We start from the raw sequence: 25,674 nt of genomic DNA, 5'->3' as shown, positions 1-25,674 counted from the left end.
CATTGAAGTTTTATTCCCAAGTAAAAGAAATATTTGGATTTGAATGTTATTTTAAACTAGGATTACCGGGGGAGACATTGAGGACTTGGTTTCGGATCCGAGCGAATTGCCTGCCACTAAAAATAGAAAGAGTATTTGAAAGAAAAAGGGTGGCCCATGTTCTCGCCGAGTGCCAGCAACTACCTCTATGAAGGGGAAAGTATTTTGAGGGTGGTAACTTGGTGTCCCCGGGGATCCTGAAAACGACTGTAAAAAGGACAATCAGGCAGTTATTTAAATATGTAAATGAAGCGTTGACATCAATGAGTGAAACTTGATATTTATGCTATTTTTCTTGTGGAGTGTAATTAAGAATACTGTTCTGTATGGCCTGTTTTCTTGGCTTATAATAAATTATTATTATTAAATGCAGTTTCTTACATGTGTGAGATACATCGTCAATTTCGGAACAATGGGAGCTTTTGACCTCTGGGTAGACGTCAAGTGCAATAAAATAATTGATAGTACCCTGGTGTGTATTACAATGAATAAACTCAGATATTCACAATCATAAATATAAATTAATATGGTAGAGAAAAAAATATATTTAAACATATTTTCATAGGTATGAACAACACTTCACAATTAAAAACCTTTGCGCTAATCACGTAAATCCCTAAATGGAGAGGTTTCTTCCTTCAAGACTCAAACCCGAGGTTTTTGGACCCTTGGCAAAACTCTTCATTTTCTTATACTCGTTCATCTTCTTCTCATAACGATTCATGCGTTTACGCTAAAAAAAAAGAGGAATTAATTAAAATGGATGTTGAAAATTATCGCCATATATTAATAAAAAAAATATAAAAATGGCCAACCCTAGGCCACACATATACATGTAATGTAACTCCCCCCCCCCCACAAACAGTGTTTACAATTCCCCCCACAATTTTATAAATTTTTTACAAAGAGATCATGGAAAAAGAAATTAAAAAAGGCAAAAAAGATCTGGAGGTTGAACGTTTTTCCAATTCTGAAAAAGACAAAAGGGATCCTATTCTTGATAGTGACGTATACAGTTTCGTGTTAGTGTGGTCAGAAATTCCACTTGTGAGCCAAAAAGACTTATTTTGCTATCCTTTTTGGAATTTATTATGTAGCCAAAAACCTCTTTTCCGTACCAAATGAACCATTTTATGCGCGTGCAATTATCAGCCATGAATGCTCAAGACACCAAACGAAACTTACAGAAATAGCGAAAAAGTACTTATTTCTCTTTTTTCACCCTAAATCGTATTCTCTCGATCGAAAATGACCTTACCCCAGGTATCCCAATTGGACACCCTCATCATTTTTTGTGGAATAACTTCAAAAAACGACAAAAACATAAATGAATTATACTAAGAGACATAAGAAAAATCTTGATATTTTAGTGGGGGGGGGGGGTATCAAGACATAATATTTAATTTTTTACGAATAAACTGATCCGGCATTCGTATCTATTTGCCGCTGTTTTTTTTTTTTTGCTCGTGGGTGATCGTGTTGAACTAGCAATCGCAGAATAACATCTTTTTCGATAAAAAAAAGTGATTGGGCCAAAATAAAGTGCCATTTGTAGCCAATTTATGCATCCTATGCGCGTGGCGTCAGGGCACATTTCTCAGCCGTGAATGTTCAATACGCCAACCAAATTTTTAGAATTAGCGCCTCTTTTGTTATCCAAAAATTAATCATTTCCTTTTTTCACCCGGACTTGTATTCTTTCGGTCGAAAAGCCCCTTACCCTTGGCATCCCAAGTGAAGATGTCGTAAGGAAAGATTTAAGGGAAATGGGAACTTCTTGGGAGGGGGTAAAGAGGGAGGCTTTAAACTGATTGGGATGGAGGAGGAGCATGAGTAGCGGTGTTGGCCTCAAGCGGCTTTGTGCCGCAGTGAGTAGATAGAAGTAGTAACAGTAGCTATCTGTCTAAGAAAAAAAAAAAAATCGATATTCCAGTAGCAGAGTCTTAATCTTGTGCGTTGATAGGGATGTTTTCTTAGAATCAGCTATCAGCTGCAAAAAAAAAAAAAAAAAAAAAAAAAAAAAAAAAATCCTACTTATCGTTCTTTTCCAATTTATTTCAAAGACTTGTCATATTCCCAGTCAATGGATATCATTCACCATGGGATTTTACTAATATCAACATTTAGCTAGCTCTAATTTGAGCCAACCAGAATTTGTCATTAAAATTCTTCAGCCAATCAAGGAAGTCTATGGAAAATCTGATTGTCCCAAATTAGAGCTAGCCAAATCTCATTGTAAATGGGTCTTAAATATCTCAAAAACGTACAAAAATCTTACCTTTTTATCAAAAACTTCTCCTTCTACGGAAGACTGAGGTCTATTAACATAATCCTTAGCGGAAGGTTGAGGAACACGAGCGCGATAAACCCAACCTGGATCACCAGGTCGAAGAGGTTTCTCTCCCTCCTTGACCTCCTCCTTTTTTGAGGTTTTGGGTATGGTTTCTAGACTCGATCGACGACGGTTCATTTGTTCTATATCTCTTTGCTCACGTTCTTCACGAGAGAGAGCTGCAAGAAACAATAGTAGAGTAGAGAGAAATCGGTAATTAACTTAAGGGAAACCAAAGAAATGGAGAAGATATAGGAATTGGATATTCGGCCATTTAGGGAGGGGATTAAAAAAATACTAGTGCCAGTTAGTGCAGCGTATGGCGACTTCATAAAAAAGAGAAATATTTCGAAGAAAATTGGATATTTGATGAGACTAATCTCAATGCAACAGGATTAAAGTAACAATTCAAGAGGAAGCAGAAAAATACAAAATAGTTTGAAAATATTATATGATTTTCTTTTCCTTTAATTTCAATTGTTTTAAAAATAAAATAAGAAAAAGAGGAAACCCCATGATAAAAATGTATCTGTTTATCTAAAAATAAACACTTATCTTAAACAAAAACTTCTGAAAAAAATCTATGTTCTGTTAATTTTGCTGTTCACTCAGATATTCTCCAAATTTCAATATCAATATTTGTAAACCATATAAAATCTTAGTTATTTAACTTCTGCTACACTTTTTCAGAATAATTCACTTTGAGTAAAAAAGAAGTAAATAGAAAAAACAAGATTTGCATTTCACTCGTGCCCTAAAACTCAAAACAACAGCAAATTACATCAATTCACTAATATAGGCAGTATTATAAAAATAAAACGTCCATCCATATCCAAATATCCACTCCGTTTTTCGCAGAACTGTAAATAGTTTATAAGCTGATTACTCTTTACTATATTAACGAATTTTTTCATAAATTCCAATTCGTAACGAAATTTGACAGTTACCTTCAAGAGGAAGATAAATCCATTTTTAAAAATTGGGAAAACATAGAAAACCATGCTTAGAATTACACTTATGTCTATCAAAACTTGTAAAAAAAAACTATCTTCCGAAATAGAAGTATTAACCTTTGTTTTCACAACTTTCAAATTAGTTTTAAGATCCACTTAAAGTTTTTTTTTTAAACTTAAAAAAAAAACTTAAAATTTGGCTGCTTTTTCTAAGTTTTATGGACTGAAAACCTTTTTTACGCGTCATAGACACTTTTTTGCACTATATCTAAATAATATTGCAATTTTTTAAAAACTCTGATAGACTATAAAGGAAAGTCAGCTGAATGTTAAAAAATGATTTTATTACCAAAAATAATACAAAATCAAGGTTAGTTCTCTACATAACCTACTTGAAAATTCAGGCAATTGTTATAACTATGAAGCTTTGTAAAACCTTCTTCCTACAACGTCAATGATTTGAAGTGAATTGTAACGCGCCTCCCCATTCCTCTAAAAAATAGTGGTTAAGAGGATACGGAACCTTGACCGATCACCCTATCTAGTCCATTATAAACTTTCTTTTAGTTTGCGTCACCAAACTATTTAGAAATGAACGGGCGCTCGTAACATAGTTTGTAGAGCTTGGATAAAAGATCCGAATAAATGAGAGAAAGCTAAAAGTCGTGCCTACTTTCCCAGAAATCTGAGAAAAACCGTATAACTCTCGCATTTTCCTAAAATTCAGTTTTAATGAAACTTACATCCTCAGAAAGTGTAATTTTCTTTCCCCCACTGAACAGAGCAGGATTTTCTTGTTAAAGATCAGGAAAGAGCAGCACTTAAAAATGCTCTAGCTAGGCTGCTAGGAAAACGCTAAAAATCCACCCGAAGGAAATATCTTTTGTTCAAATTGGCAGCTTTGGCAGTTTTGGCAGTTCCCTGTGGTGTCACCCACTTTGACTAAAAAGCTCACCGACGAACGGTACGTAAAATTTTATTGCCTTTTCAATCAAATTTTGTAGGAAAACCGCAGAATCTCAATAGTTTTTATAAAAATGATAGACATCGTTTGTGCAAATTTGCAGCTTTGGGAGTTCCCTGTGGTGTCACCCACTTTGACTTAAAAGCTCACCGACAAACGGTACGTAAAATTTCATTGTCTTTTCAATCAAATTTTGTAGGCAAACCCCAGAACCTCAATAGATTTGATAGAAATGATAGAAATATCATTTGTGCAAGTTGGCAGCTTCGGGAGTTCCCTGTGGTGTCCACTTTGAGTAAAAAGCTCACCGACAAACGGTACGTAAAATTTCATTGCCTTTTCAATCAAATTTTGTAGGAAAACCACAGAATCTCAATAGTTTTTATAGAAATTATAGACATCGTTTGTGCAAATTTGCAGCTTTGGGAGTTCCCTGTGGTGTCACCCACTTTGAGTAAAAAGCTCACCGACAAACGGTACGTAAAATTTCATTGCCTTTTCAATCAAATTTTGTAGTAAAACCCCTGAATCTCAATACATTTGATAGAAATGATAGAATTATCATTTGTGCAAGTTGGCAGCTTCGGGAGTTCCCTGTGGTGTCACCCACTTTGACTAAAAAGCTCACCGACAAACGGTATGTAAAATTTCATTCTTTTCAATAAAATTTTATAGTATAACCCAAGAATCTCAATAGCTCTCGATGATGGCTAGTCCCTGAGGACTCATCTATGGTCTAGAAGTTTTCATCTATAGATGTTTTAACATCTACAGAAATAAAAATGAGCCTTAAAAATAAAACAAGCCATATGACTCATCTATGCTATAGAAGTTTTTATCTATAGAAGTTTTAACATCTATAGAAATACAAATGAGCCTTAAAAATAAAAAAATAAAAATAAAACAAGCCATACGGCTCATCTATGGTGAATAAAGTCACTTTCTACTCACTAACTAAGGCAATATTTCAACTTATGTATGTTTTAGTGCCTCTCTAGAGGCACTAAAACGTTTTGTTCGCCTCTCTAACATTATGCTTTATATTAACAGTATGTCAAAATTCAATAATTCTGAGTTTCAGAATTATTTTTATTTTTTTATTTTAGATTTTTACTTATAAAAAAGTGAAGGGGTGGAGAGCCTCTGCCAGAAACAAAATCCTGTCTGATAATAACCGATGTTCTTCTTAGAAAATATAAAATTTCGACCTAAAAATCATTTTTGACACTTTACTATTGTCAACATCGAAATAAAATTATAATCATACATTTTCATGCCTATATTTTTAGTTTTTTCTTAGTTCTTTTTACCTATCCCCCCTTTTTTCTATTTACGGTTTTGTGAAAAACCATGAAAACCAAAATCAATGGCATTCACGGCCTCTTTCTCCTATGGAAAAGCGAGAGAGAAGAAAAACAGTAAAAAAACCTTAAAAAATTAGAAAACGATTAGAAAGAGACAATATTAGGACGAGGATTCGAGTCCTGGCGTCGCCATTCACTTAGCCTGAGACAGGTGTTAATGATATGACTGTCAGCCCAGCCACCCCCAGCCACCATGGGTCCGAGGAGCCAAGAATTAAACAAATTTCCACGTCCACCTAATACCTGAATTTCAGAAGCGGGTGAGGCGGAAAACAATCGGTCCTGCAACAAATATTTTTTGTTATGCCAAACATAAAAAAATATGTAAATTTTCGTTTATACCAAACATAAAAAAAATATGTAAATTTAATATGTAAATTAATTTAAAATAATGGACTAAGAGGACTTCTGGGGCTAAGAGGTAAGATCACTCCATAGCATTTATAGTGTGGATGGAAAAAGTTAAAGAATATGGCACTGGATATTATTACCACTACCAAGGGTGCTGACCACCGTTTCATGGCCCTTCCGCCAGGAAGTGCAATGAGGGGTATGGGCCAGCCATCCTGTGCTTTCGCACACCCTTCCTATTCACAGGACCCTGGCTGAACTTACAAAGTAACGCCACTGACTCCCATTCAAACCAAATAACCAGCAAAAGCAGGACTCGAACCCCTGCCCTACCAGACAAAGGACCTTAGGTCGAGCACTAACCACTCGGCTAGGACCACTCTATCAAATGTTTAGCATAGCTCTTCCATCCCCTAACGCACTTTCCCTCCTCTATGCGCAGATACTAAACAGTGTTATCGTAAAAATCAATACAAAGTACTTACTTTTGAAGTCTGTTTGAAGATCAAAAATGGGTCTAACCCATTCAGTGATGAGTTTACCAGCAATTTGTTTATTCTCCTTGACTTCTTTAGGATGTTTATATAAATACATCACAGCCTTGCCAATACCAGATTGTTGAAGCATTTGCTGATCCACAGAAGGAAATTCACGAAGTACTTGTAAAATTTCAGATCGAATCTGCAATATAGAGCAGAAAAGTAAATGAAATGAATAAATGGAAAAGTAAGATCAAATACAGATTTTACCCTCCAGTACAAATGAAAAGTTTTCAAAGTAATATAAGTTGCTTGGTATAAGCGAAGTCGTGCCTATATCGTGCCTAAGCGAAGTCGAATCTGCAATATAGAGCAGAAAAGTAAATGAAATGAATAAATGGAAAAGTAAGATCAAATACAGATTTTACCCTCCAGTACAAATGAAAAGTTTTCAAAGTAATATAAGTTGCTTGGTATAAGCGAAGTCGTGCCTATTTCACGTATCTTGATTCCCTTCCATAAATTCTACAGCCATATTGAATTTTCAGCTGTAAATAAAACTAACACTAATTTTGAAAGTCACAGTGGTAGTTTCAAAGGTTTGAACTGGATGAAATTAAAGATTAAGAACCAAGATACCAGTTTTAAAAGTTAATGGCTACATTAAAGTTAAAAGTCAATGACTTAATAAGTAAACGATCGGAGTTCTTTAATGATAAAAACAAAGATGGTGGCACAATGGTAATTCAATTCATCATTACCAATCCATCAAATTAACTTTATCATTATGAATTATTAATCATTTTCCTTATGATGAATATAGAAATCACGGAAGTTTGAGGCCTCAATGGTGCACACCTTTGCAAAAATTATGCACACCTGTGGCTTGGTATGGCTAATGAGTGCCAACACCTAGAGTTTCAATAATATAGGTGACACCCTAAACACGTTCCCTACCTATTGCATTGTTTGCAGATGAAGGATGGCAGATTGCCAAAGATTGGCAGATTGCCAAAGGTTGTTCCCGAGTGAGACGGACAGAGGTCCATAACGAAGGATTTAAAGAAAACTGGAACTTCGTGGGAACAGGGAAAGATGAATTGTTAGGAACAGTAGTCAGAGGCAGATAAATAATTAATTTTCAGGGGAGAGAGTTATCAACGAAACTTAGGCTTTCTCATTGATATTTTTCGCCCCTCTATCCCGGTAATTAGTGCAACTTTAGACCCTCTGCAGGGGGGCGCCTGCCCTTAAAGCAGCCCCCTGGACCTGCCCTGATGGCAGTAGTGGTTGTACCTACTTCAGTATTTGCAGCCCCCCCCTAATACAAAAAAATTTCTCTTAACCAATTCAGACCATAACTACAAAGCAGTAACAATAAAAAAAACTACATTTTCTACCACTGTAGAAAAGGATGTATTTATTTCGTCTAAATGCGATTTTGCCAGGTGAAGAAACATAATTTTTTAACTCCGATTAAAAAAAGAAGTGAACTGAATGTTAGCCCATCCAAAAAATTTCTTTAGACGACTAGAAATCCGGATATCAAAGCTAAATTTCAATGAGAACGTAGCAGGGGTCAAGATCCGGCAGCGCGTTTGCTGCAACAGCAAGAAGGAAACAACATTTTGAAATCATACCCTCAAAGCTGGTAAGCTGCGGTCAGGCATAGGTGCCAGCCAATCAGTCAAAACGCCAAGAATATTATGCTCTATGAAGGCCAACTGTAGATCCAACTTCCTCAAGTGGTTGATTACAAGTGGAAGCATGGAAATTTTCCTAATAGCTGGCTGACGATTCTTATTTGCTTCCCGATCATCCTGCAATAAAAACATATTGAAGTTTTGCAATGGTATAAGACACATTTTGTGTATAAGAACACAAAACCAGTCTTTAAGAACATATAAGAGTGGTATTTTAGCCTACCTTTAGGCCATCTTTTAGCCATAAGCCATCTTTAGGCTTCACTCCCAATGGAAGATCAAAAATACTTAAATTTTGAGGCATGTACAAAGGAGGAGGGGAAACTTAGGGTCTTCCCCCATATAGCTATCGACACATAAGGCGATATAATTCTCCTGTAATAACTTCAATTAGTCCTGTACCAGCCATCGCTAAGATTGTTTGAATTACATTTAGCCAACTTCCCCGTCCTCTCCAATCGAAGACAAAAAATACTGAAACTTGGAGGCATGTATAAAGGCAGGGGACCTTCAGGCCATTACAAACCCCTTTCCCCTAAAAATCAAGATTTCTACAGTTTAACCCATCTTTGGTTATTTTATTTTTTTCGTGTCCCTTCAAACCGTCACCCCTTCTAACATAAATTTCTGCCTATGTGCTTCGCCCCACGATTTAGAAAGGGGGAGTGTCATTTGGCAATGTTACGTGGGAACACAAAAATATTCTTTGCTGCAGTAAAAGGCCAACAATCCTCTTAATTCGTATAAAACTACGAACTAATTAGTATGCACAAAGAACTGAAAAAGAAACAGGGATAAATAAAAAAAGTGGATAAAGAAAAAAAAAGATGAAAAATAAAGTATTTTTTTCGAAACTTTATCCAAAGTAGTGATATACTGTTCATTAATACCATTACCAATAACTAATATCAGCTCATCGCAGCACGCTGCAGCGCAAGCTCCTATTTTACTCCATTATATTTACAACTTTCCTCCTCAGGCCCTCTTGCGAATCCTACTTCATAAAAACATCTCCCTAAGCTCTCCCTATCCTATTCGAGGAGGTCCCATTTTTTGTTGGGTCCCAGCTAGATTGCCGAAAAGAACAATTTTCAGCAGCCGATAATCCTTCATCCCTAGAACGTGACCAAACCTTTTCCATGATAGCCTTTAACAGCGGGACCGAACCATTTAAAGGTTTCTGTTTGCCACACACTGTCTCAAATGAGCAGCAGAACCTAGACTTGCTTACTTAAGTCCTTCAACGCCTAGTGGTGTATAGGGCAGAGACAATGGACTTTCATGTCGAATAATCCTGAGCAAAAGACCACAGTTCGTTGAGGGATGAACGTAAAGTCTAGCCTTAAACGATTTCTCTGGAATATATCTAGCTTATCGTTAGTGTCTTTATTTTTAATTTGTGAAGCGTATTAAGTTTCGTGGTATATATATTGCAGTGAATGTCCGAAATTTGGTTAATGTCGACATTCACCAGTGAATGTTCAAAATTCCCTTTTCTCTGCTTCGATTAATTTAGCTTTGTGAGTCAGCTTTTTCAGTTTTATGCAAGCTATGATGGTAAAAGTTAAAGTTAGGTTAGATTATGTTAGTTTAGATTAGATTAGGTTAAATTTGGTTCTAAATATCAGAAATGGGTTAAAAACCTAATCTAAGCTAACCAAACCTAATCTAACATGTCACCAAAAAAGGTATTTCGGACATTCATCGGTGAAAGTCGAAATTCACCAATTTCGGACATTCACTGTAAAATATATATAAAAGCTGGTACATTAAGCTCTGCTCTCGATTGGCTAGAATTGTGATTTTGTTGTAACAGATTGTAATTATGAGATAATTTTTTGTAAGAACTTTGCAATTTGAAATTCTTTGAAATTCTCGATTTGCAATTTTCTTTGCAATGTCGTGCAAAAATTAACAAAGAAACAACATAAAGAAAGCAAAAATTTAAGCAACTGCTTAAATTGATATAATTGAATAAAAATTAAATTCCCTCAAAGTTTTGAGGGAAGAATTGTGAGGGTTTAGGAACGGTAGGGATTCCTTTGATCAAATTATCCCACAATGGGAACTTTTTAGAAGTGCCCATATAATGCACCAGTACCCAAAAATACATATTGACAAATTTTTGTTGAGCTTTTTAAAGTTGGCTTCCTAAAAGCCAGAATATTCAGAAATTTAGTACTTTACTGAAACCAATTCTTTTAAATGTTTTATTTTTTACAACTTTTAAGAAATCAAAATTAAATAAGATTTTAAGGAATAAATATCAGCATATGTATATTAAACTGACAATGCACATTTTTTCAGTAAATTCATTTGATTTTTTTCAGTAAAGTAAAATTTTGTTCTGGCTTTTAGAAAGCATAGGATTTTAGAACCCTACTCATATTAATTTCTGCTGGTTTTGAGTTTGACTCTGTTATTTATTTTGATTTATGTTTGTTTTGGGTTTCATTTGTTTATTGATGCTGATTTGTGGTAGTTTTATGCTTGGTAGATTATTTGATTCCATTTATGTTCATTTTTGGTTTAATGGAGTTCTTTACTTTAGTACAAGCAGCTCATATCTTTTATTATTGTACATTACTTGGGAGAACATGTTGATGCATTTGTTATTTTTATGCGTAATTTACCGTTGATTTTGGTAGCCAGTAGCCATGTACGCAAAATTCCAACCTCAGTGTTGACCTCTTGGATATAACAAATTCAAAAGCAGTTCTGGAAAATACGCTGCGTAATTTTGCCTGTCTGACTAAAGTCTTACTGACTTACCTGTCTGCAAAAAAATTCAAAAAATAGAAAGAGGCAACTATAAAAAAAATAAATATTGGTTTTTATCAAGATTGTCAATAAGATTTGGTCTACGTTGGCTACGTTGGTTTGGTCATATACAGGATAATATCTGCTCAATTTAAGTTTCAATTGACTTTCATTTGAGATTCCAAAAAAAAAAAATTTCAAAAGCTCAACAAAAATTTTTCAATATACATTTTTGGGTACTGGTGCATTATATGGGCACTTCTAAAAAGTTCCCATTGTGGGATAATTCGAATCAAAGAAATCTCTACCGTTCCTAACCATCACAATTCTTCCCTCAAAACTTTATCTGCATAATCTCTTATTCTAAGGGCATAATCAAATTTTCGATATTCCAGCAAACTTACCAACTGTTTATTTTAGGGTCAAATTCACTCCTGAAAAGTTCAAAAGGAAAGAAAAATAAACTTACATCCGATGCCGTTTTCATCTGACTAATCAGGTGAGCTATCATATCATCATTATCATTAATAATGTCGATATCCTTCTTTTTCCGACGCTTTCCCTTTTCCTCTTTTTTCCTTGCCATCATAGCATCGAAATCACTAACGTGCTCTTGCTCTTGTTCACCTCTACCTCGATCTAAACCTTCATCGGAATCCGAATCTTGAGGTCGCTGAACAGGTTCTTTTTCAGGCATTTTTGCCTCAGCCCCTTCTTCCGTTGGGGGTTTAATTGCCTAAAATGAGTTCATATCTAAGAAAAAATCTTGGTGCAGACATTAACCCAGGTAAAAAAAAAAGGAAAAAAAAGTATGTAACTGCCAAAAAAACCCATAATACTTCATTGATTTTATAACATTGAGAGGATTTGATTTCTGTATGGAAAGGAGAGATTGGGGGTTCTTGGTTCAAAAATGCAAATTTTAAAAACATTTTGTATCTTTTACGTGTACAATATTACACAGACGTTTTTTTTTACTTTTTTTTTTTTTTTAAAAAATCGTGTAATATTTGTGCAACAACAGCAATTGTAGTTAATCAGATGTAAATTTCCTTAGTTTTCTTTTTTTACATAACAATGGTATTTTTTTTGTTTATTTTGTTTTATTACCTATTATCTGTTAAATCCACGGATAGAACTATGGATAGCATTGGGGTACCCGTTTCGCTGAAATGTGGTTCTATCCCATTTTCTAGGGCTTAATGAAAGAGAGGTTGAGATGGCTAGGGCACGTTTTGCGGATGAAGTATGACAGACAGTCAAAGATCGTTGTTTTCAGCGATCCCTATAGAGCCAAACCAAAAGCAGGTCATCCCCAAACATGGGCGTACGCAGCTTCTTCTCTAGTGAGGGGGGGGCAGCCGATTCTGCAATGAAGGGTGGGGGGCTGAAGATATATGGGCAGTTTAAAAAACATTACATCGCCAGGAAGTTCTATCATACCTATGAAATATTTATTAATAAGTAATCACCAAAAATCATAAATCCTCAATAAGCTTCAGCATTAATCAATCTTCTTGGATTAGAAGTAAATCTTTCCAAGACATTAGCTTCTTGTTTGACTTTTATTCTGTCATTCCAGCTGTTTATTTCCAGCTTTTTCAACCTTTTATCAACTGCTTTTTTAACCATCTATCTTTTTTCAACTGCTTATCTAGTGTAAATTTGAAGTTCTCGGGGGGGGGGCAGCTTTCCTTTCTGCCCCCCTTCCGCACGCCCATGTCCCCGAATGTGGCGAGGAGAGGACGTAAGGAAGGATGTAAATGAAATGGGAACTTCTTTGGAGGGGGTAAAGAGGTGACGTTTGAATAGATTGGGATAGAGGAGGAGCGTGCGCACGAGTATATTGGCCTCAGGCGGCTTGCTCTTGCACTGAGTTGTTAGCAGTATTGGTTGTATATGTTAAACGTCTTATATAATTTTTCTCCTTTTCTTTATTTTCTCCGTTGATAGAGGCGTCCGAACGTAAAGCCGAAATATTCGGACTCTTACTGGTCTATGCAAAAAAAAAAAAAAAAAAAAAAAAAAAAAAAAAAAAAAAAAAAAGTTAATTGCCTATTTAAAAGCTTAATTCTTCATAATATTTCCATTTAATTTTAACTATAAATAAAAAGTCAGTATGGTCTAAGAAATTATTTCGGGATAGTAGCCATTTTCCGGCTTGAAAAAAAAAAAAAACAGCCACACGAACTAGCTATTTCTACAAACAAAATTCCGTTAAACTTAGCAGCTTTGTCGACGTGACAAGATAATTAGCCATTTGATTTGATTCTATGTCGACAGGGTGGGTGTTCGATTTGTAAAATATTGTCATCATGTCAACATTTATTCAGTTCTTGGCGACAGAAAAAAAGGTCCGTTATTTTCTGTCAAAATAAATTACAAATTCATGCGGCAATTCAAAATAGGGGGTGAATTAATTATTAAAAAAGAATTAAAAAGATTGATTTAAAAAAAGATAAAAAGATTCTATTTGTGTATGAGAAGGGTAAGGATTATCAGGACCAATTAATTAATTGAATGAAAACCGACAGATGGTTAATTCAGCATTAAAAAGTTTTAAAGTATCAAATTTGACATTATCACCAAAAACATGTTTTTGACTTATTATTCCCAGTCGACATAGAAAGATACAAATCACACACTTAAAAGCAACATGTCGACATGATGTCGATAGTCCGTCGACTTTGCAATGCTAAATCACACACAACTGAATTGGGTAACATTTTTGTATTACATTTGTAATCATTCGGATGTTTGTCTAACTCTATTAAGGTGATATGGTACACATAAAGGATCACTCTATCCCGTCCATGTTAAACTTTTCAGTTTGTGGCCAGATCACTCTATCCTGTCCATGTTAAACTTTTTCAGTTTGTGACCAGATCACTCTATCCCGTCCATGTTAAACTATTTCAGTTTGTGGCCAGATCACTCTATCCCGTCCATGTTAAACTTTTTTAGTTTGTGGCAAGATCACTCTATCCCGTCCATGTTAAAATTTTTCAGTTTGTGGCCAGATCACTCTATCCCGTCCATGTTAAACTTTTTCAGTTTGTGGCCAAACTATTGATTGGGTGGAAGTTGGTTAAGAGATCCAAATAAATGAAAGAAAACTAAAGCCCAATTTCCCAAGAATCTTAGAAAAGCCGTTTAACTTCTGACGTTTTGTGTTAGAGATAGAAATATTTAGTTTTAATAAAGCTTACATTATCAGAAAGTGTTAACCTTATTTTTTTGGTTAAATGGAGCAGAATTTTCTACTTAGGGGAAAGTTCCCTAAAACTATTCTAGCATATCTACTAGGAAAACTTTAAAAATCAGCAAAAAAGATTCATCATTCGTGCATTTGGTGTAGCCCGCCGACAAAAGGGATGTAAAATTTCACTACTCATATATACTCAAGACTTGAATCAACAACGCGTAGGAAATCTATGGTAGTTGGAACTTTTTTTCCACAAATCAGAATACTTTTGTGGATTATCAAGTTTTTAGTAGGCCTACAAACCCCAAATTGTCGACAGCTTTCAATGATGGCCAGTCCCCTGGGAGAATTCGCAAATGGGCCCTTTGTCTTGGCGAAAGCCTGTCAATGGTGAAGCACACAAGACGATTTTAAATTACTGTATCAACTTAAAAAAAAGAACAGCGGCAAAAAGTCGACGATTTTTTGCTGTCTTTTGATGTTAATGCAAAAAATGATCTAGTAAAAAAACATCCAAGTCTCAAGTTTTTTTGCGCTTGAGCATAGAGAGAGGTCTTAAGAGTGGATTTAGTCGAATTTGCTTCTTAAAAAAAAAAATATCGAACTTTGTTAAATTTTTGACTTTGATTCCATATTTTTTTTTAAATTTCAGCACTAATCCTAATTACTTATTTTCATGTTTGTGTCTAAATAAATGAATGACCAATTAAGTGATTCAAATCTCAAAAATTTTATTATTTAAATATAAATCTAAAATCTTATCTAAATCTAATCTAGATTTAAATCTAAAAAAACACTTTGATTTAACTTTTTGACTTTGACTTATCACATTTTTTTTGTCAATTTCGGCATTAATTCTCATTGCTTATTTCCATGTTTACGGCTACAAAATGAATGGTCAACTGATCAGCCGATTAAATGATGTAACATTAAAACCAAAAAAATAGAAGTAGATTTGGTCAGTTTGGCTTCCGAAGGGCTCATATGAAATTAAAGTAGACTAATAAAAGGGGGTCTTTGAAAAATGACTTACTTTTTCTTGGTCTGTATCCTCTGATTCTGATCCCCCAAACACCTCTTTAACAGCCTTACGTTTTTTGTCTTTCATTTCGTCTTCTGAATCGGATCCGCGTTCTGAACCTGATCTCTCGTCTTCGGAACCTAGTCGCACTCGCTTCCCTATAAACGAAAATATAGAAAGAATTAATGATTTTGTTTTTTATACTTCCAAATTTGTACTTCCGATTTTTTTTTTTTTATTTCATCTTTTACTAAGGTTAACACTTCAAATTTCGATATTATTAAACAACTAAAAACAATACACAATTCTTTGGTTTCGATGAAGAAATAGAAAAAAATACTTGATTTTATTATTTTAATGATTTAAGGCATTATAATTTTTTCAACTTTTAAAAAATTGATGTTAAATTAAATAAAAACATTTTCCCAAATATGACAGAGTTTTGCACTTTTTGCTTATGTTATCTTCTACATGGAGGGGAAGAAGTCCCCAACCCTTCTCTGTAGTCAAAGACACCTGAATCCCACCACTCAGTCTGTAATTCAATCAGATAATTGACACATCCCCTCTCCCTTTGCACGAGCCTGAGTCTATGATTCTGGATATAATGTGCTAAAATGTTGATGCTAAATTTGCATATAACAGTACAGAAAAAAAAAAAACAATGAGTAATGTACTTTGTACAAAGAGCACAAAAAGAGCACAATAGATCACAAAATGAGAACAGCATTTTAGATATAATTGGAGTCAAAAACCCAAAAGGTTGATGCTAAATTTGTATGCAGTAATAAATAAAAGAATACATTTACTAGAGATATATGCCCAACTTTTCAACAAAGTCTGTTGCAATTTTTGGGTAATGAATCCTCTTAGACAGTTCTAGCCAATGAAATGGAGACTATTATAAAATAGAAATAATTATTTTATAATTATAAAATAGAAATAATAATTATAAATACCATTTGTTTTAATTGTAATACTTTAATTTATCTGCTGATGACGGTCGCTGTTGTATGTGATCAAAATATACAGAGCTTTTTGTATCCGTTTTCACTCTCTAATAAAAGGACTTATCCCTATTTGAACTTTCATTTGTCCATAATTCCTTTTTCTTTTTCCACTTTTTTTAGATATACTTAGTGGCAGCAAATACCCAACAAACAGTACAACGTTACTATGTATAACATGCGTGGGTAAAACCGTGCCTGAAAACTCTTGGGATTGTGACTCAATAACTCCCTTTTGCAAGCCTTTCCCCTTCTAAGAGTAGCGACAGTTGAATTAGTCTAGAAACTGGACCGATGGTGACACTACTGTCATGACACCGGAAAACATTGTGCTGCGATGAGTGGTTAGTGCGGTAGTCATGAAATAGCAGAATGCAGAGTGGCAGCCTTGATACTTTTGGCGGTTTTGAAGTTTATAATGGAAGGTTAGGAGCAAACCTTCCGTCCTTTCGAAACCAAACTTTTAAACGTTTTTATGTGAAAAATCAATTAACTCACATACACATAATAATTTGTTTATTAATACATCCATGATATAAAAATACTCAATATACTAGAAGTTAATTTAACATTTTGAATTTTATACAGTTAGTACATACGCTAAATTTTTCCAGTTTTGTGAGAAATGTTAACTGAACAATACGAAATAGTAAAGAAATAAAAATAATTAGAGGATTTTGAGAATCAGAATTACGAAATTATAAGGTAGTAGACCAAGCAAGTGTATATATTTATAACTGTAAATTCAGCAACATTTCGTTGGAAACTCAAGGAAGAAGAGATTGTGTTACCTTCATTAAGAATGCAACGTACAATTATGCAATATTTAAGACTTTGAATGAACCCTGTCAGCCAATGAACCGAAAACTATCCGTGACCCGGAAGTAATTATTTTATTCTGTATAAATGTAGTTTATTTTAATTTTAATACTTCGTATCACTGATGTATGTGGTTGAAATATCCAGAACTTTTGTATATGTCTTTCACTGTCTAATAAAAGGACTTATCCCTATTTGAACTTTTATTTGTTTGAAGTTACATAAGTTTTCTATTGGGGAAGGATCCAAATTTGCTTGAAATTCACCTTTTTTCACCACATTTTCCATCTAGAAAATTATACACATCATTACAGCTATGAAGTGATAGCAAAATTGTCGCCTTTCGTTGATGTATTAAAACTGAAGGAGACAGTAGCACCGAGTTACAAAAATGTAGGGGGCAAGGATTGTGGGGGGGAAGACCAGTTAGCCATGATAAAATAGAATGTAGCTATGAAATAGAAACAAGAAGGTACTTTTCAAAGTCTAGGGGGCGATCCCCCCTCAATTGGTACCCCCGGACGGAGAGCATAAAAATAAGACAACAAAAATTACAGAGGGAATATAAAACTTGGGTGAACCGAACCAAATGCAATAGAAAAAAAAGAAAAATTAGAGCATGTGTATTTTTTTAGACCACAAATTAGATATTGTTCTCAGTACCCAGATTAAAAAAAAAAATTTTGATAAAACCAAAGCACGTATCTTTGCACCCAGATTGTATTTCTAACTGTGCAGTTGGAGACAAAAATTTTTCAAACGTGATAATTTTAGTGAATTAAACAAATCAAGGGAGTTAGTATTAAAAAATCAGAGCATATGTGCTATGAGTTATGAAGTCCGCTAACCCTTATTACATACTTTATGCTCCACCCGATTAACTAACCCCGGCATAATTGCAGTTTTTTCTCGTGGACCTGAAGTAGTAGTAGAAATATTTCCTTGTTGAAGAGAAGGGAGTGGAGGTCCCCAATATAGCATGCGGTTCATCAAGGCCGTACCCAGGATTTTTTTTTCGGAGGGGGTTTTACTAAATTTTTATTTTTTTTTTTGGGGGGGGGGGGGGTTACACCAAAAACCAAAAAAAAACGCATAAAAAATTTGTTATAAGTCAATTTTTGTTACGTTTTTACGAGTCAGGTAAACATTTCAGGGGGGGGGGGTTCAAACCCCCTAACCCCCACCCCTCTGGATACGGGCTTGCGCTTCATTAATATTTATTTTGCCTATTAAGTTTACTTTAGTGTGCTGTCATTCAGTCTAATATATCAGCGTAAAGACTATGAAAAACTTAAAAAAGTTGGCCTTAAAAGTTTTTAAATTAAAAAAAAATAATAAGTTCTATTTCACTATAAAAGCAGAAAATTATAGATACTAATTAATCCGCAATTTTAAAGGATTAAAGCTGAAATTTCTCAGTAAGTGATAAACATTTAGTATTTTTTTTCTTTTCAAGAATTATTTCAAGTCAAAATCCAGTCTGCAAAAATTAGGCCTAGATTAGCTTGAGGAAATCTTGGCATGCTAAGTAGGCTAGGTGACTCTTAGCTAGTAGGCCAACATTTTAAAGTGCTTGAAAAGACAAGAATAGAGTAGTTTAGAATAGACTAAACAAGGAACATAATCGCCAAACGCTAGATGGTGTTAAGCTTTTTGACACTGGCGCAAGTCCCCCACTTATAAGCTTCTTATACTCTATGACGTCACCCTAATTAAAATGTGTCAATCTTATAGCAAAGCAAGAGTAAAGTCAGTTCTACAGCAAATTCTGCTTACTTTTTTTCTTCTGCTTCCTCTTTGAAGGACCCTCTCCAGCAGAGACACCCCCTTCTGAATCACTGCTTAGCATTCTTCTTTTCGCACCAACATCAGATCCATTCGGACTACCTGAACGCGATCTGGATCGACTTCTTGACCGACTTTTAGATCTTGAGCCACTACGACTGCGTCTTGATGCATCTGATCCTAGAATCACAGAAAACCGTTCCTTAAAACCAAAATCAACCACAAACAGGTTTCTACTGCAACGGTTGTTGGGCTCCAACACTTGATTTTTATTAAAGGGGAGAAGGACAACCGTTACATTCAAGTACTTCCCACTTTGATATATGCGGATTTCAGGACAAAAAAGGCATAAAAAATCATACAATTATAAGATATGCATTGAAAAAGGCCAAATATTTAAGAAATTCTTTTATCAAAAATAAAAAGAGCACTAAATAGTAAAAAGAGTAAAAACAGGGTTTATTTTAGGGCATAAATTGCAACAGAGGGCGGGGATTCAAGCACCCAGCTACCTCTAAATGCACGGGCACTACCAGGAGTTTTTCCCAGGGGAGAGGCAAACATACCATAATTTTTGTAGGGTTTTTACATTTGTGTATGCTAAAGAAATGTTCGAACATACATACATAAATCTTAATGCTACAAATACTGATACTTCGATACGAGAGGAGGGGGGGGGGGAGAAAGAGAAAACCCGTCTTCTGATACACAACAAAGGAAAAAGTGGCCTTTGGCCATCTTGGAAAGATGCTGAACCTGGTGAGTGAAACTTTCAGAAATGGAACTACAACCCAAATAAGGGCCCATTGAGTGCATTTAAATGCTCATCTCTAACCCTATACCCCTCCAGGGCACCGACTTCTATTGTGCTAGACAAATAAAATTGTTTTTAACCTTTCAGCTCCATCCCGTCCCTACATAATATGTTTGGAAAAACTGGAAACCACCTTTCCAAGGTCCACAGTCTAAGAGGAGCAAACTCTAAGGCAAACTTACCAAACAAATTCAAAATTAAGATAGGTTGAAGTTTCATTCATCTAAATCAACAGCTTCCCAAGATAGCAAACAGCCTATTAACTGTAGTTTTAACTCAATGTGGATTAAATGCAGCATTTTAGAAAATAACCTAACAGATAAAACCAAGAATAAAAAAGCAAAGAACAAAAGATAACAAATAAAAAATAATCTATTTGACATACCCAAGAATAAAAGATCAACAAAATAACAGATACCTGAACGAGAGCGTGACCTTGAGCGTGAACGAGATCGGGATCTTGATCTTGAACGCGATCGGCTAGAGCTGGCTGAAGCACTTCTGCGTCTTTGTTTGGGAGAGCCACTTCTGTCCCTTGGTGATCCACTTCGACTTCTAGATTTACCGCGATTGACTGGCGACCCGCTTCTGCTTCTTGGTGAGCCACTTCTGCTTCTAGGCGAACCACTTCGACTTCTGGATTTGCTATGACTCACTGGCGACCCACTTCTGCTTCTAGGCGAACCACTCCGACTTCTAGATCGGCCACGATTCACTGGTGAGTCACTTTTGCTTATAGGAGACCCACTTTTGCTTCTAGGAGACCCACTTTTGCTTCTTGGAGAGCCGCTTCGACTTCTAGATCTACTTCGATCTGCTGGGGAGCCACTCCTGCTTTTTGCAGAGCCACTAGGAGAAGCATTCCTAGAGCCTCGCGGGGATACTGATCTTGACCCAGAGCGTGATCTAGAACGGCTAGAGCCACGGGATGCGCTTCTATTTCCACCAGGAGAAGGTGAACGACTACCAGACTTTGATCTATGTGAGCCACTTCTTGAACGACTTGACTGGGCTGACCTGCTGCCACTTCTAGAAAAACAAATCAACTTTAATTTGTGATTTAGATAACAACATTTGTTTTAGTTTTCTATATTGCTATTCCATGCCCCTCCGAAAGTGATTCTAGACACTGGACCCTATAGTCAAAACTCTATTGTTTGACCGAGGTTTCACCTTTGTTCAAGATAGTTGTATAAACTGATAAGTTTTTAGGGCAACTTTCTCCTTATTAGCTCCTGTACTTTTTGACAAAACGCTCCCCTTTCAACCCAGCAACGAAATATTTTAAGGAGTTTAACTTCCATTTTGTTACACTAGCTACATAAAGCAACAAACCCTCTCAGCATTTTCCTCCTTAAAAATTGTTAATTTTTAGCAAAAACCATCTCTTTTATTGAAATTAGCGCACTAATCTTAAACAACTTTCAACCTTTTCGTAAGCACCCTTCAGGGCCTTCTGCAGAGCCCTAGTTTTGAGAAATCTTGCAACCTTGCAGTCTTAGGCGTCAGACATAATTTGCAAAAACTGCCACAAAAGTATATTGCTTCTATTTAAAAACCAAATTTTCAATGGTAAAAAAAAAGTTCTGTCGTTGCAGAGCTTGAAATCATAATTATGCTCAATATTGGCCATGAAACGCAAAGTTGAAAATGTGCACTACGTTTTTGGCAAAAAATAGTATCATCATTCTTTAGCCCCTAGCACTAAAAGCTAAACCGACCTATTAAACAAGTTAAGACAGTTCAGTTTGATCAGATTGACTCAATAACTGAAGTGGACCTGAGGCGCATGAGCACATCCCGTTCTTCTCCCAGTAAACCATTTAACAGAAAGTAGTTGTGCCAGTTGGAGGGGGAGGCCCCCCCCCAGTTTGACAGCATATACTGACAGTAAATACTGTACAATCTGACAGTATTTTATGTATCTATTGATTGTGTTGATTTAAAAAAAAACAAATTCAGTCATTAGAGCTTGTGATTTGTCGTTTTAAATTAAAACAAAAAATTCATTCAAAGACTCCAACATACCACCATTCCTTTTTTTCTCCGTGTCTCAATTTTATTTGCCACGTCCCTTGGAAAACTTATTCTTGCTAACCTGTTCGAACAATTCAGCCTTCTAAATGACCCCTTTTAAAACATTTTCACATGATTTGAAATGAGCCGCAAAGCAGACAGTTCATTAAAGATACCCGTAACTATAGAATGTTTCATGGGATAAACTTGTACTAATACAAATAATATGTAATAAATAAGTTTACATTAGGTTATTGACAACTAATAAAGGATGGAAATAATCATACTAATCAGTATCTTAGATATAAAAGGATACAAAAAAAGATGAAGAACTACTAAGGAAATTAAAAGTGTGAACTGAGGGTTGATTCTTATCAACTGTCGCGTTGTTTGAAAAAGCTTCACTGGAAATACTACTACTACTACTAACAACTCGCCGCAGCACCAAGCCGCCTGAGGCCAACACAGCTACGCACGCTTCTCTCCCACCCCAATCCATTCAAAGCCTCCCTTTTTACACCCTCCCACGAAGTTCCCATTTCCTTTAAATCTTTCTTTATGACGTTATCCCACCCCAAACGAAGACGAACTGCTTTCCGTTTAGCCCTAGACGGTTGGTCGAAAAAAAAAATCTTCGGCAATCTGTCATCCTTCATCCGCACAACGTGCCCTAGCCACCTCAACCTTTCTTTCATTATAGCCATAGAGAGCAGTATTGAACCACATTTTTCGTACAGCCTCTTGTTTGAAATACGATCAGTCAGCCGGCTACCAAAAATAATCCTTAAGCAGTTTCTCTGGAAAACATCTAGCAAATCTTCATCCGCTTTTCGGAGCGCCCATGCTTCACAGCCATATTTGACCACTGTCATCACTGTAACTTCTAATATTTTAGTGGGGGTTTAAATCCCCAGAAGTGTTTGTCCGAACCGTAAAAACGTAACAAAAATGCATATAGACAAATTTTTGATAGGTATTTTTTTAACACCCCATCCCCCGCAAAAAAATACTCCTCCCCAAACAAAAATCCTTAATACGGCCCTGCTTTCTACATTTTTCTTGCGAAATTCCAGGACAGACGTATCATTAATCTGTATCCATTTGTAAGGTAAGCCTGATATTGATACTATTAACCATAATGAGGAGTGCTTCAGGGTCAAGTAAAGGTCTCCGTAGAAAACCACAAAAAATGGTAGATGTTTTATATTAGACACACTGACAGTAAAGAAGCAACATTTCTTACAAGAAAATAATGAATGTGAGGTAAGAGTAGCTGTTTTGATATTTAACACATATTGACAGTATGGAAGCAATACTTGTTACAAGAAAATGATTACTGTGAAATTCATAAAAAAAATCAAAAAGTACATTATAGTTAACGAGACCTTTTGAAAGGCAACTAGAATAGGGTTACACTGATTAATTTTATCTATGAGGAGATTTGTTAAATAATGACAGCTGAAAGTGCATTTAGTATTTCCAAAATGGTTAAAAAGTACTGCCATAAAAACTTCATGGTTTTTAAACAACGAAAAGAAAAATCTTAGAAAATCGCAGAATTTAGGTACAAAAAAAAAAAACAGAAGATGGGTTCAGGGAAGAGGGAGCAAAATTGTCCTTAATGTCCTTGGTGCTTTAAGCATAAGAAACAGAAGGCCTACCTATCTGAGTCCCGTGATGAGCTCCTTTGTGCAGGTGATTTTGTACCTGATCGAACTGATTGCCTGGAACCAGACCTTTCAGATGATTGTGAAACGGCTCTTGGTGAATTCATTTCTTCATCACCTGACAACAACTGTTGAGGACTCTGAAATTAAATCCCATTAACTAAGCAATTTTTCCATTTAATTCTAAAAATGATTGACTAAAATATATGTCCCATTTGCACTGAAGGAAGGAAAACTTGTAGATGGCACTGATATATAGACAGCAATATGTTGTCTCAGTTTGCACTGAGACTCTACGCCCATATATTTTTCTTTGTTCTAAAAAACTTGCTTGGGAGGGGGATTTCCTTGCTTATCTCCAATATTTAATATTGTATAAACTTGTACATGTCATTTAAATGGTATACTACATTACATTTAAAGGCACATGCTTCTTAGTAATGAAGCACCAAATTGTCAGAACTTAGTGGTGGAGGGGCACCTACGAGTGCCCTGTGATTAGTTGCATGGGGAGAGAGGTCATAACCAACTCTGACGCAATTTTAAAATGTGGCACAGCAATGTTGGATGTGGCAAAACACGTCTAAAACCGTTCATGCTGGAATAGTTTCTTCTGGATAAATGAGATGTATAGAAAATATTCAATATTTTAAACTAGAAGCATAATGCTATTTTTCTTATTATTAGTAACATTAGAGTCGCCTAGATAATTTTTAAAAAGTTTTATTTGCGTCCTTTTTAAAATACCCCAAAAATTATGTGCTCAGCTCAGATTTAGCATCATTTCCTAACACACCCCCCCCCCCCGCCTCCCGGGTAAACCGCTCTTTTTGTGTAGCACTGTTAAAGTCTCAATACTGACATTGAGAAAAATTAGTTTGCACAAGGAATTCAATGTGTAAAAAATCTACTCAAAAATCTTCTTTTTTAAATACAAAAATCTATATTTTACAGTACGAAATTATTAAAAATATGCATAACAGATTTGGATCGAACATTTATATATACAGAAATTTATTTTGTGGGACAGCTAATAAAAAAGGCAAATCGTATGATATTATAGGAAATCATAAAAAAAATTGATGTTATTACATAATTGTAAAGCTGCATACAGTCGGGGATTCAGGCATTTATTTTTGGGGCTTCGGAGGAGGATGACAATAAACAGGACAAATCACATGATATTATAGGAAATAATAAAAACTTAAATGTCATCACATAATCGCAAAGCTGCACACATCACAGGGCTCAGGCATTTATTTCTGAGGGGGTAGGGTGATAATAAAAAGGCAAATCGTATGGTATTACAGGAAATCATAGAAATTCTAATTTATCACACAATCTCAAAGCTGCAAACGGTCAAGAGCTTATGCATTTCCGGGAGTTGGGGGGGGGGGGCTCATAAAAACGCAAGGCATACAAAATTATAGGTGATCATAAAACAATTTAGGCTATCACACAATTTCAAAGCTGCACACAGTCCAGGGTTCAGGTATTTATTTCTTAAGATGAAGGGGAGGGTGCTAAGAGAAAAGGCAAATCATATGATATTGTAGGAAATCGTAAAAATATTGATGTTACAAAAAAACTGCAAAGCTACACAGCCCAGGGTTCATGCATTTTTTGGGGGGCCGGGGTTTCGCCCAAGGTTTGTAATCTCTTTGTTTGTGATAAAGGTCACGGAAAAAAATATTTTTACTACAATAAACGACCATAATTTTAAAAAATAAGTGAATTAAAATTAATCAATAGAATCTAAGAACAAGCACATTTGACAATAAAAATAAATTTAAAATAAGCTAAACTAAATAAATATGAAATAAAATCAACTTAAAAGTCTTATTATAATAAATTATTGGTTTGGCAAAAGATCAAAACAATTAAACCTGGCCAGGTGTTGTGAATGCAGCAATGAATCTAAGAAAGATACGAAAATAGCATTCCACCCGTAAATATGATAATACTATTATGATAAGCTTGTATAATAGAGAATATTAGTTTTCAGCCTATTTCTTCTTCCTTTTCGTTGTCCTAACATACAATTTTCAAGAAGTTGTCATCCATGACTGCACATAGGCATTTATACAGGGGAGGGACCTAATTTAAAAGGAAACAACAAAATCAGCAGATTTTTGAGCAAAATTCTAAATTAGAGGTTTTCTTAAATTGGTTGGTTCAACGAATTAATTTAATTTAATTATATTGGCTCAACCAATTTAAATTGACTGAGGTGGAAGAATAAAACTTTTAGGAATGAATCCAGAGCCTAAAGTATACCCTAGAAAGTGGTTTCGGAAAAAAAATTAGCCATAGAAGAGTAAAAAATTTAAGGAACCCGCTAACCCCTCCATTGGATACGGCCTTTGGCTCAGTTATCCTGCACATTATCGTTGTA

General features: G+C 35.3%; 1 protein-coding gene across 1 annotated transcript; it reads right to left on the bottom strand.

Moving 5' to 3' along the window:
• Window positions 1–566: 566 nt before the first annotated feature.
• Window positions 567–23,414, bottom strand: LOC148941128 (uncharacterized). The gene is made up of 9 exons (XM_089104257.1): window positions 23,274–23,414; window positions 20,015–20,625; window positions 18,774–18,962; window positions 15,184–15,329; window positions 11,415–11,681; window positions 8,123–8,302; window positions 6,489–6,684; window positions 2,318–2,550; window positions 567–772 (listed from the first exon to the last, which is right to left on the bottom strand). Exons 1-9 carry the CDS (start codon window positions 23,384–23,386, stop codon window positions 656–658), a joined length of 2,052 nt encoding a protein of 683 aa, XP_088960383.1. The 5' UTR covers window positions 23,387–23,414; the 3' UTR covers window positions 567–655.
• Window positions 23,415–25,674: the final 2,260 nt, after the last annotated feature.

This window comes from Artemia sp. Qi Xiang Cuo, chromosome 18 (genome assembly GCF_049724085.1).
Source record: "Artemia sp. Qi Xiang Cuo chromosome 18, ASM4972408v1, whole genome shotgun sequence".
In the NCBI taxonomy this organism is placed as follows: Eukaryota; Metazoa; Arthropoda; class Branchiopoda; order Anostraca; family Artemiidae; genus Artemia; species Artemia sp. Qi Xiang Cuo.
Note: the sequence above shows the minus strand (reverse complement) of the source record. Positions and strands in the feature narration are given on the sequence as shown.

What these genes read in the sequence shown, in the direction of transcription:
- LOC148941128 (XM_089104257.1), bottom strand. Translation starts at nt 23,386, where the DNA reads ATGAATTCACCAAGAGCCGTTTCACAATCATCTGAAAGGTCTGGTTCC. An exon ending in AAGGTCACGCTCTCGTTCAG is followed by an intron (nt 18,963 to 20,014) that starts GTATCTGTTATT and finishes CTGTGATTCTAG; the next exon opens with GATCAGATGCATCAAGACGC. An exon ending in AGATGAAAACGGCATCGGAT is followed by an intron (nt 8,303 to 11,414) that starts GTAAGTTTATTT and finishes TTTTTATTGCAG; the next exon opens with GATGATCGGGAAGCAAATAA.